This window comes from Crocuta crocuta, unplaced genomic scaffold (assembly GCF_008692635.1).
Source record: "Crocuta crocuta isolate KB4526 unplaced genomic scaffold, BGI_CrCroc_1.0 scaffold36, whole genome shotgun sequence".
NCBI classification, from domain to species: Eukaryota; Metazoa; Chordata; class Mammalia; order Carnivora; family Hyaenidae; genus Crocuta; species Crocuta crocuta.
Window position 1 is genome coordinate 4054740 of NW_027532203.1, and position 12327 is coordinate 4067066.

General features: G+C 37.1%; 1 protein-coding gene across 1 annotated transcript in view; it reads left to right on the forward strand.

Annotated features, from left to right (window-relative positions):
- VPS4B (vacuolar protein sorting 4 homolog B) overlaps nt 1-10614 on the forward strand; it is a 29611-nt gene extending 18997 nt beyond the window's left edge. The window contains exons 6-11 of the mRNA XM_077777780.1: nt 2988-3144; nt 3534-3682; nt 4176-4257; nt 4747-4966; nt 7582-7722; nt 9156-10614. Of these exons, the coding sequence (XP_077633906.1) occupies nt 2988-3144; nt 3534-3682; nt 4176-4257; nt 4747-4966; nt 7582-7722; nt 9156-9257 (851 nt within the window). The 3' untranslated portion in view covers nt 9258-10614. The remainder of the gene's footprint in view (nt 1-2987; nt 3145-3533; nt 3683-4175; nt 4258-4746; nt 4967-7581; nt 7723-9155) is intronic.
- The last annotated feature ends 1713 nt before the right edge of the window (nt 10615-12327 follow it).

Below are 12327 nucleotides of genomic sequence, written 5' to 3' on the forward strand. Positions count from 1 at the left end.
TATTTATTTCATACACATATTTGCAATATATGCATATATAGATATGTATATAGCAATACACCATAAATGTCAACCAGTAGTGCAGGGTAAATCACCAACATACATTGAGTACTGTGTGCTCGTTAAAATGTAGAGTACATTTACAGATCTATGTTAATGTGAAAGCATGTCCACATATATCATGACGGTCAAAACCCAAGTTATAAATGTGTGTAGCATGACTCTGTGTTGGTTAAATAACTGCATGTGCTGAGAAGTAAATGTAGACTGACAAAAATGTTTATGTTATGCCTGGGTGTTAAGATTAGGGGTGATTTTTACTTTTTTTTTTTTAACTTTCATCTGAAGTTTTTGCAATGGCCATGTACTAGTTTTATGAGAGTTCTTCCATTTCTTCAAAAGAGAAATAAGAATTATTTACCATTTTCAGGTGAAGTGGCTAGGGACAGCTGCTTCTCACTGTGAGAGAAGATTGCTAACCCAGCCAGCTGGGTGTGGTTGAAGGTATAGCTCCAGCAGGAGGTGATTCGTCCGCGGAACCATTGCTTCCTGTTGTCCTTTTTGTGACTGACCGCCTGCCTGGGTTTGTGATAGGGATGTACCCACAGTGTAACAGTGAAACGGGGTCTCCCTTCTAGAAACGAGCCGTTTGTGTAGAGAGCGAATGTGATGTTGGCCTCAAGCTGAACACTTCCAGAAAGTGCAGTTGTACAGAGTAGTGATGAGCAGAGAACCCGTGGGCCCCCCGTGGTCCACATAGCAAGGTGTGACTTACAGCCTAACTTCAGAAATAGGAAATGAACAGTGTTGACATCGTGGGGGCGCCTGGGTGACTCAGTCTACTAAGTGTTGGACTTCTGCTCTGGTCATGATCTCTTGGTTTGTGAGTTCAAGTCCTACGCTGGGCTCTGTGCTGACAGCTCGGAGCCTGGAGCCTGCTTCAGATTCTTTGTCTCCCTCTCTCTCTGCCCTTCCTCCCCCTCCCACACTCCATCTCTCTGTCCCAAAAATAAATATTAAAAAAAAAAATTTTTTTATTAAAAGTTGACATCATGATCCTATAAAGGCACATCATTTTTTATTACTTATACCACTCTTTTGCAAACATGAGTCATTTATGTGTCTTCATGATTGTTTCCATCTACGTGCACTATTATTATTTTTTAAATATTTTTCTTTAAATCACTCACTTATAGAGCACATTTGTATAGCATAAGTACACAGAGAGCAGCAGGAAGCCGTCAGTGTTCAGCATCATAAGGTATCAGAAAGTAAGTAGTTGTACGTAATCACACAGATCAAGAAATAATACCAATAACCCAGAAGTCTCTCTCTGCCAAATCTTTCCTCTGCAAAGGTAATCACTCTCTTGACTCCTAATTTTGTCTGTATTTGAACTTTGAAATCATCTCTTATTTTTATGTATTCATTTTAAAAGATTGCTTTGTGTCTGCTATAAATGGAAAAATTAATAATTTTCTAGTATACATTTAAAAATTATTTAAATACAAAGTATTTGCTGCCTAAAAAGCACTTCATACGCCACCAATTATATGTACCACCTTTAAGGGAACACTGACTTAACAATTAGAGACATTTAAAATAGGAAGATAGAATTCAAGTCAAAGTTGAGGCTTATATAACAATGAATATAACAACGTTTAGTTTTGCCATTAGTAATCTGCATGTCTTTCTTTTTTTATTCTTTTTAAGTCTATATATTTATTTTGAGAGAGAAAGAACGTACGTGCAAGTAGGGGAGGGGCAGAGAGAGAGAGGGAGAGAGAGTTCCCAGCAGGCCGTGCATACAGAGCCAGACACAGAGCTAGATCTCGTGAACCGTGAGATCATGACCTGAGCCAAAACCAAGAGTCCACAATGCCCAACCCACTGAGCCACCCAAGGTGCCCCACATTCATTCTCATACAGATACCACGTACCCATCCAGTTTGCACCTAGAAATTTTCCAAATGTATAGTTAATATTTTTTTTTTGCCACATGTAACTCAGCCCATTTTATTTTAGGCAGCGTTATGATTCCTCATTAGGAAAATTTAAATACAAAGTTGATTTGTTCACGTGTTATATTTTGGCAAAACTAGGATTTCGGGTAGAGTCCCCTTATCATTACCCAGCCACTTGAATAAGAACAAGCTCTCTGTAGTAGTAACCTGTGTCTCCTTGCAGAATCAGGAACTGAGTAGAACTTTGCAAGGGATCACTCAGCTGTGTTAGTTTCATTCTTCCAAGAGTCATAAGTATTTAAAAAGAAAATGTTTCGGGGCGCCTGGGTGGCTTAGTCGGTTAAGCGTCCGACTTTCGCTTGGGTCATGATCTCGCGGTTTGTGGGTTCAAGCCCCACGTCGGGCTCTGTGCTGACTGCCAGCTCAGAGCCTGGAGCCTGTTTCAGTCTGTGACTCCCTCTCTCTCTGACCCTCCCCTGCTCACGCTGTCTCTCTCTCTCTCCTAGAAATAAATAAAAAATATTAAAAATAAAAAAATTTAAAAAAAATAAAAAAATAAAAAGAAAATGTTTCCAGCTGCCCTTGCCCTGTAGATATAGTTTGTCCTACAGTATTCTGATATTAAATATTGTACACAAGAGACAATCAGGTAGTGCCTTTTAACTGAACGATTTTGCCTTTACTAGACTGCAAGCCCGTGCAGGCCAAAGACCCTTTCGTATTCATGGTTCTCCGTCTCTATGTCGTGGTTTCGGTGCATAGCGGTTGAATGAATGAGCGAGCAAGCAGTTGAGCTTCCTGTTAGAAGGATTCTATATCTATTTGACAAAGTGGTGTCTAGAAAAAGCAAGCACCATACCTCTAAGACCTACTTACCTTAGATTGGTTTATGTAAAAAAATTTTATTCTGTTGGCTCTAGAGTGAAAACTTTTCCACAATATTCTTTAGTTTGGATGATGTCTCTGGTAACTGAAATCAACAGTCTTGAGGTTCTCATGTTGTTTTTCTCATGCAAATTTTAGGCAAGAGAACACCTTGGAGGGGGATTCTGTTATTTGGCCCACCTGGAACGGGAAAGTCCTATTTAGCCAAAGCTGTGGCAACAGAAGCAAACAACTCAACATTTTTTTCAATATCTTCCTCTGACCTTGTGTCTAAGTGGCTAGGAGAGAGTGAAAAGTAAGTAGTAAGTTGTTGTTTGTTTTGTTTTTAGTTCCTCCTTGCCAGGTAGTCATCTTATCAGTCTATAAAGTAAGAGGCTTCCTACATCATGAACATTCAGAGAAGTGACGTAAGTATTCATTTTGCTGTCAGATCAGTCCCTAGTTTGACATTTATTTCATAGGGAAGAGACAGCATATGTATAGTTACATATAGTAGAGTTTAATAAATCGTAAAGTGAGTCACCCAGATGTAGCATTCGTATTTTCTGGACCAAAGCATAGTTGGGCTTTTCAGTCTGTAGAGTTCTTATAATACTGTGTATGGGTTGTTTTCGTTGTTTTTTCATTAAGTCATGTGCCATTTACTATTTTTTTAAGAAGCTGAAAGCTTTTATTTATTTTTAGGCTAGTTAAGAACTTATTTCAGCTTGCCAGAGAGAATAAACCTTCCATTATCTTCATCGATGAAATTGATTCTCTGTGTGGCTCAAGAAGCGAAAACGAAAGTGAAGCCGCCCGTAGAATCAAGACGGAGTTCCTAGTTCAAATGCAAGGTGCGCTGACTGACTCTTCACACTGGTTTTTGCTTATTTGTAACTATAATCATGATCACCACAATGAAACCCTGAAATTCTAGCTGGATTTCTTCATGTCAGCAGACCAGGTGTTTCGTTACCCCGTGCTTCGTTCCACCTCCTCTGTGTCATAATCAGCCATAGCACTCTCGTAGGAACGGGGAGGTTTGCGTATTCACTTACAACATAACCAGGAACAGGATCCGCAGAAGGAATTTGTAGACTTCAGATGAAATCTTTCAAGAAATATTTTGAAAAGAATATTAACAGTACCTGCCCACAGTCTAGCAGATTTGATTCTGAGGAATAGTTGCATCCTATTTTAATAATGTGATACTTGGTTTTTCAAAGAGACTCTCTCAAGATGAGGCACTATAACATTAAAACACCACATTCTTCACAGAATATATAGGCAACGTTTAAAGAACACTAAAATGAAAAATTATTTAAAATGTTACTTATTTTGGTGCAGGCGTTGGTGTAGACAATGATGGAATTTTGGTTCTGGGAGCTACAAATATACCCTGGGTTCTGGATTCTGCCATTAGAAGAAGGTATGAAAAATAGAGTGAAGATCTTATTGCTAACTACAGATGCAACAGATCAGTAGCGATTCCCTTTTTTGTGTAGTGAAGAGCCATTCTGATAACTTTCCAGAATTTTTTTTGATGTGCCCTCACCCCACTGACCCCCTGTGCTGGGGAAGAGAGGCCTGCGTTTGTTTGCACTCAAAGATACAAGATTCCCACTCATGGAATCTGTCACATTGGAACACATATTACCTAATGCTTATCCTTCATTCTAAGCTTAGTGAAACCGGTTCTCTGACTGTTTTGGTTTTACTTGTTAGTCGTTACTGTGTTCTGGATATTTTCCCGTTATTTAACCAAAATATATATGTTTAACTCTGACACATAGAATTAACCAGCTTAGCTTTGTATAAGTGAGAGTATCTGAGTGTCCTTTTTCTTCTTGAAAAATCTGAATTTTCAGCTGAAATTAAATATATGTAGTAATATTCCTGGTATAATTTTTCTTTGAAGATTTGAGAAACGAATTTATATTCCTTTGCCTGAGGCCCATGCCCGAGCAGCAATGTTTAAACTGCACTTGGGGACCACTCAGAACAGCCTCACAGAAACAGACTTTCGAGAACTTGGGAAGAAAACTGATGGTTATTCGGGAGCAGACATAAGTATCATTGTGCGCGATGCACTTATGCAGCCTGTTAGGAAAGTACAGTCAGCTACTCATTTTAAAAAGGTAAGGAACTTTGATCACCCTGTCATATGTTTTTAAAGTCAGGTTTTGAGACCATCATTGATTTGTCTTCAGAGAATTTCAGGAAGGTTTCAGATCTGTAAAATAAAGTAGGTTTATAGAATAAACATTTCCATTTAACTGAAAATAAGTTCTCCCACAAAGTTTATTAATAGCCTTAACATATTTTAAAATGTTATGTGCAGTGGTCTTTTAAGTACTTCTTGTTTTGATTTAAGTATAGAAACTTTAAATATATATATATTTACCTCTGATGTAACTAGAAGGAGTATCCTTGAGCAGAATCTGGTGCATTTACACTTCATTAACAAAAACGGCACCTGGGTGGCTTGGTCTGTTGAGTGTTCAACTTGATTTCTGCTTGGGCTGTGGTCCCAGAGGCCGTGGGATCCAGCCCTGCGTTGGGCTCTGTGCTGCATGTGGAGCCTGCTTGAGGTTCATTCTCTCTCTCTCTTCTCTCCCTCTCTCTCTGTCTCTCTCTCTCCCTCTCTCCCTTCTCCTCCCCTCTCCATCCCCCTGTCCCTCGCCTTCCCCCCACTCTTCTCCCCTTCTCCCCGACTTGTGCTCTCTGTCTCTAAAAAAAAAAATGGTAAAAAATAATAATGGCTGATACTAAATATTCACATGCCTGCCATGGTGTTCTATTCTTTATCTTACTGTTTCATTCAGTCCTCACAAAAACTCGGCAAGAGGTGCCTTTTGCCACTTGTTGATCATTAATCTGAGACTTAGATGTTAACATGATGAAACTGGGGCTTGGACACTGACCCAGTTTGCCCGGGTAAAACTGGACAGGTGTGGAGGTAGGATTTTTCTCTAGGTCACATGTACTTCGGAGCGTGAAGCCTTGCTTCCCATGCACCGTTCTGTCTGCATGAATGAGTTGAGCATATTCTGTTCTGTAAGACGACCATGGTCTTGGGACACCCATTGTAAATAACAGTGGAGTAGGTAATCTGGACTCAGCCTGTGCCTGAGGGCCGCCGGGTCCAGTATCACTCATGGACATCGATGTGAAAACCCTGATAACTGTTAGAAAAGCTAATCCAGCAATACATGGCAAGGCTAATATATCATGACTGAGGCACACAGGTATGTGTGTTAACCCCACAATAAAATAAGTTTTTTAAAAAATGACAAACTTGAATTAAAACCTGAATTTGAAGCCTGAGTCCACAATTTACATGTTATATCTCCTTGAGCAAATTTTATTACCCATTTCAAGCTCATTTTTATCATCTCTGAAGTAGACGTGATAGCACTGTCTCAAAGTGCTGCGTGAGAAAGGAAGGAAGTAGTTCTAAAGCGCCTCCTGAAGCAGCCCGGGGCACAGCTCTTCCCCTTCTTCAGCCGGGTGGTGACTGAGGGAAGTACAGGAGGTTCCGGGTCAAGTTTATGTCTCCGCCATTGTTATTTTCTTTTAATTTCTCTTTGCTGTTTAGAAACTGTAGAGCCTTAGGAATTCAGCCCTTTCTTACCCAGAACTTTTCGTTCAGTTCTCCACATCACTCCCAGAGGCAGGCTGCAGGGCCCTGAGGCCACGTCCTTATTAGGAGGATAAAGGCAAACAGGTGAGCCTCGGGCCTTCTCTGCGTCACTGGCTGTGGTAGAGCTTTCGGTGGCTCCCTCCTTTACTCCTGTTTTTAAGGCTGATTATTTCAGTCAGCAAAAACGAGATTGCCTGTTTATTTTGTCACATGTCTAAAGTACTACTCGGAGCCCAGAGATAAGTCAGAAAGTGCCACAGTCTAAAACACAAATCCCTCATGCTCACTCTGGCACCACATTTACCACAAACAAAAATCCCCAAAGCTGAAAGACTTGTGGGGAAAGACAAAAAAATACACATAATAAGTAAAGTTAGAATGTTTATTTTTCCGCATCTACCCTATTCCTGGAATAATATTTAAGATTGATCATCAGATAAATATTAAACTTCGTGAAAACAGCCCCCAATTTGGTATAAATTTGTTGCCACCCAAAAAAAATACTTGTGTGTGACTCTGTGTCACAAAGGTTCTCTCTCTGGGTGTTATTAAAATTTTATTTTAAATCAGTTATGAATCACAAAATACCACTGATATTATACTTAGCAGTTATTTTTGTGCTTATATTTAAAGAAGGAATTTTTGTTGAAAAAGATTTGGTGATTTCACACTAATAAATCTAAATATCACAGAAACTTTCTCAGCTTTGGAAAATAGAGAAACTTAAGAGAATTATTGAAGACTACTTTTTTTGGTCTCTTTAAGACCATTTAATAAGCATTAGAGAAGAAAAGAGAACTCTTAATCACAGGTAACTGTTTCTTTTATTTTTTTAATTTTAATGCATTTTCTCCTTGTGATCATGTAAGTAATTTATGGTAGGAAATTTCAGAAGATGGGAAAGTGTCAAGAAAAAAATTAAAACCAAGCCAAACCTGTCCCATCACCCAAAGATAGCTAGCTACGTTCTGTTGTATATTCTATTTATTTGTAGAAGTCAGCATTTTAACAACATATAGAATAGCGCATTTTCACATTTCCTGATAGTGGCCTAAATCTTAATTTCGTTAATTTGTTCAAGTAAATATTTCCAATTACTCTTTATTCCAGGTTCGCGGACCTTCACGGGCTGACCCTAACAAAATCGTAGATGATCTGCTCACCCCATGCTCTCCAGGTGACCCTAGTGCCATTGAGATGACGTGGATGGACGTCCCTGGGGATAAACTTCTGGAGCCAGTTGTCTGCATGGTTGGACACTTTGTTTGCTTTTAAAGAAAAACCTAAAATGTGCTTTATAATTATTGAGACAAAGATAAACATTTTCAGTTATGTAAGATTAGCTAGAAAATGTTAATGTGTGTAATACTACTCAGTTAAAAAGTTGTAAAGATGAAGTAAACTTAAAATATATACAAAGTAATTATCTTTGAAATATTTTCTTGGGCTTTAAGGAAAATTTAAATTTTAAATTTAAGTGTAAAAGCTATTTTTCAAAAACAGGTTTCTAAGCTTATAGGTCTTACAGCTGGAATACAATCACCAAAATACTTATCTATAAATTGTTGTCAAGACTTAATAAAAAGTGGAATTGTTGATGTAAGGATTCTAAGATTTTGTAACATATCCAGAAACCCTAATGCATATATCACAATATTCATAATGGTATTTTTGTTTTACTTCAGGCTTCATAGAAAGCTTAAATATTAATAGTCTTGAAAAAAAAAATTCCTGAAACCAAGTTTTTATGATAAAAAATCAAACTTCTGTAGTTTATATTAGAGAAATTAAAATAATCCTAAGACTTATTTTGTAAGGGATAGGAAGCTTACTGTGATTGAAAAGCTACGCTTACTGTTTTTATGTTTTCTTCTTCGTGAATGCTCAGTTTTTTAAATCTTCTACTTCAGTTACATATTTTCAAAGAGCTTTACATCAGAATTAACAGTAACTTCCAGAAGAGAAACTTATTTATGTGGTATATACCCATAGATCTGTAGACGTACATGTACCTCTGTAAGTGCGTAAGTGTGTATATAGATACATTTATGTGGTAACCATGATGCTGCTCTGATAACTTATTCAGAAACCGTTTTTTATTGCAGTCCTTGCTATATTATTTTTTAAAGATTTTGTTGATTACTTTTCATGAAGGAGACATAGCCTAGAACCTACTTTTTTCATGAATCCCTGATATTAGCATATTTTCTTGCCATTTGATCATAATTTTAACTAATGGTTAAAAATTCGGATTAGTTGGTTTTAATTAAGTGGTATTGTGTTTTACATAAGTAAAAGTGAATGATTTCTGTAAGTGAATGATATATTCCTTTTGAATTATACTTGGTGAACTCTCTAGTTTAAGAAAAAAACAGATAAGACCAGAAAAGAGATCAGGGAGGGCCTAGATCCTCAGGCCAACGGGATTGTACTTCTGATGGGTAATGGGAGCCATGGAAAGTTGTGGTCAGAACAAGGCAAGCAGTTTAAAGTTGCAGCGCAAAAGAATAACGTGATCAGAGATTTCCTCTAGAAGAATAAGAGAGTTTGTTGTTAGTAACTTGTGGCACGCTGCAAATACTTAGATTTAACCTTAGATGCAAAGTCCGTAGTAATAATGATAACGCAACGATTTTTAGTTGATGAAACCTGTTACTAATACATCTCTTCTTTTTCCCTGACAGTCAGACATGTTACGGTCACTGTCTAACACAAAGCCCACGGTCAATGAACATGACTTGTTGAAATTGAAGAAGTTTACGGAAGATTTTGGCCAAGAAGGCTAAACCAAAGATAACAAAGAGGACGTTTACCATGTGGGTTCTTTCTTTCGTAGGTACTTTTGCCTTTCTTGACGGCATTCAGATTGTTTCCAGTAAAACTCTTTTACCACAGGAAAATACAGATCTCACTCCAGATTTCCTTTAATTTTAAATGTACTTGGCTCCATTACCAGTTAAATGCTCCTGTTAACAAAAATGATAAAATAATGGATTATAAGGAGATCAGTGATACATGAATGGCAAAAATAGGAATTGCCCAGTTCAGAAGAGGATTAAAATTGATTGAGATACCAATATTTAGTTAGGATTGGTAGTCTCTGCAAAGAGCATTTATTCTTTATTTTTTTTCTTTTCTCTCTCTCTCTCTCCCTTTTTTTTTTTTTTTTACCAGAATAAAATAAGGCTTATTTTATATTTTGAAAAAAATTCTCTTCAATGTAAAATTTATTTACTAAAAAATGTAAAATGATAGAATCTTCATTCTCAGGGATGGGCAATAAACTAGCAAAGAGCACTGTGATTGGGTTTGAAAGATTTTGAGTTGTGTTCTAGAGTCTCATTGAGTTCTGATAGGCTGACATTTTTCTTTGTGTAGATTTCAGTAATTTCTTTAAAAACAACAGGCTTCTATATTTAATTAAATAATACCTTTCACTGTGCAGTCTCAAAAGAAAGACTTTCTAAATTAGGCATTGTCTTCATCTTGAAGAAGAAAATTGTCTATTATAGTGTCTTTTTGTAGCAAGATTGACCCAAACAGATGGCAAATAAATACATACTTTTTAAATAACTCTGTCATGAAATGCTATAATGGGAACCTTTGCTAAAAGGAATGGCCTCCCTTTGAATTGTGGGAAGTTTCTTGTGGGGGGGTGTGTACATATATATATAATTTTTTTTTAATATAGGCTACCAAGGGTCTTATCTTTTAAGTTCAGGGAATAGTTTGTCCCGGCCACACCTGTGTTACCAGTATAATGCTTGTGAAGCTTTAGAAATGAGCTAATGTCTCATTAAATAATAAAATGCAAGCATATGTATTTTAATATCTTAAATAATCTGAGGGTGTATGTTAATACACTGTAGCATCAACACTAAGTTGTGCCTTGTGCATTTGCATTGGGTAAATATGCAAAAGGATTATTGAGTTAGCTGGAATGAGATAGGTTCCTTAATTACTGTAAAGGTCTACCTTGCAAATGCTATAGAATAATCATTTTAAAGTATATTTGCACATTTTACACATAATGCTCTCTGGTTGCCTTTGGGTTTTCTGTACAGATTGTTTTTGTTGATACTAAATGGAAATCGTAGGCCTGAAATACGCTGTTCTTATGTGAAGTAAATCGATATAACCTACTATTGGCCATATTCTGTGTATGCTTCTTTATTTTGGGATCTTCTGTATGGAAGAAAATAGTATCTGAATGTATTAGATGCAAAGAAATCATTAGAAATTATTAATTAAGGACGTATCTATGAATACTCTATTGTTCAGCAGCTTTTATGTGAGAGTTGGGAAGTAACTTGGCAGACAAACAGTTCTTTGTGGCTGCCTTATAAGATAATTTATATTCTTTATCAGCCTTGCCATTATATAGTGTTGCTATTATATCATTAGGAGAATTCCCATAACTATATTACTATAATGATGTAATAGTTGAAATCCAACATTTTTTGTAAGTTCAGAATTTGTTTTGAGGACGTATTTTCAATAATTTGATAACATAAATGACCCAATAGTATGTAAGTATAGTGTTGATGATAAATGGATACTTTATCAGACTTGATTCTTCCGTGGGCTTTGAAAACTATATCTCAGTATCCATGTCACTTCTGACCACAGCTCCGTTTTCTACATTGCATCTTCTACATTTTTAACATCTCTGGTTCTAAACCTATTTCTGGAGTCAAATAACTTTGGACTTATTCTAGACGGATGAGCACTCGGGCTCTGTCTGAACCTTGACCATTATGAAATTTCGGGTAGATGGTTTCTGAGGCTATTTGAGTACCTCTATGAGCCGTACCCTAGATGTTAAAGAACATTTTTTTTTCACAGCCTGAAAATTATAGGGGTCTTAGTAAAAAGAATTTCAATAGAAAATTGACTTTTGAGTTCACTGTCCACTACATGCAGAAAAACAGAATGACTATGTATATTTGATGAATATGAAGTACCATTTACCCACTTGCATGGTTAAGACATTGAGACCCAGCTCCTTAACCTTGTAGCCATAAACGTTGCTTGACGCTGTTGCAAATGAAGTCACAATGAGTGCCCAGCACAGACACTGAATTTATCTCAACTTTGTAAGCTTTCTTAGATGTCATGTGCTTCCCTACCTCCGTACCTTCTTTTATGTCAATTTTGTTACTCTCACATAGTGTCTTTTCTCCCTTGCTAGTCCAAATCCCATTATCTCCATTAAGACCTAGCTCATGACCTATATAATCTCTTGAAGGAGCGTTCCTAAACTCTCCCCATCCTACCTTTGGCTCCGTTAGTAATAAATTGCTACTCCTGTCTTAAAATTTTTATCCAAATTGCAAGCACATTCTGCTAATCGTGTTTAGGTCATTTACACTGTAAGCTCTTCAAAGCAATATTACATTTTCCTATGCAACTGGCCCAGTGTGCTAGACCTCTCTCATTAGGTACTTACAAAAGGCTTGAGAAATAAGGGAGTCAAGTCCTTATCTACTTCCTGGATTATCTGTGAGACGTTTTATAAAATAGAGAATTTGAGGTGACTTTGTTCCTGCTGGTCTAGTGAAATGATAAATTTAAGTCTTGGTGACTGGGGACTAAAGTCAGGTATGCCAGCGCTGGCTCCCGTTAGCTCCTGAGAACCAGTAGCTTGAAATCTGCGAGATGTGTCACACCACAGAGGTCAAGTTTACGTTCACATGACGCTCTACAAAACAAAGTCGGTCCATAATTCAAATTGAAAAACCAATTTATTGCATTTATAGAAATAAAGTACAGAAGTTACATTTATAGGGTCCTAAAAAGTAGTTGATAAAATCCAAAACCCAGTTATGATTTGTTTTAAAAACTTCACAAACTAGG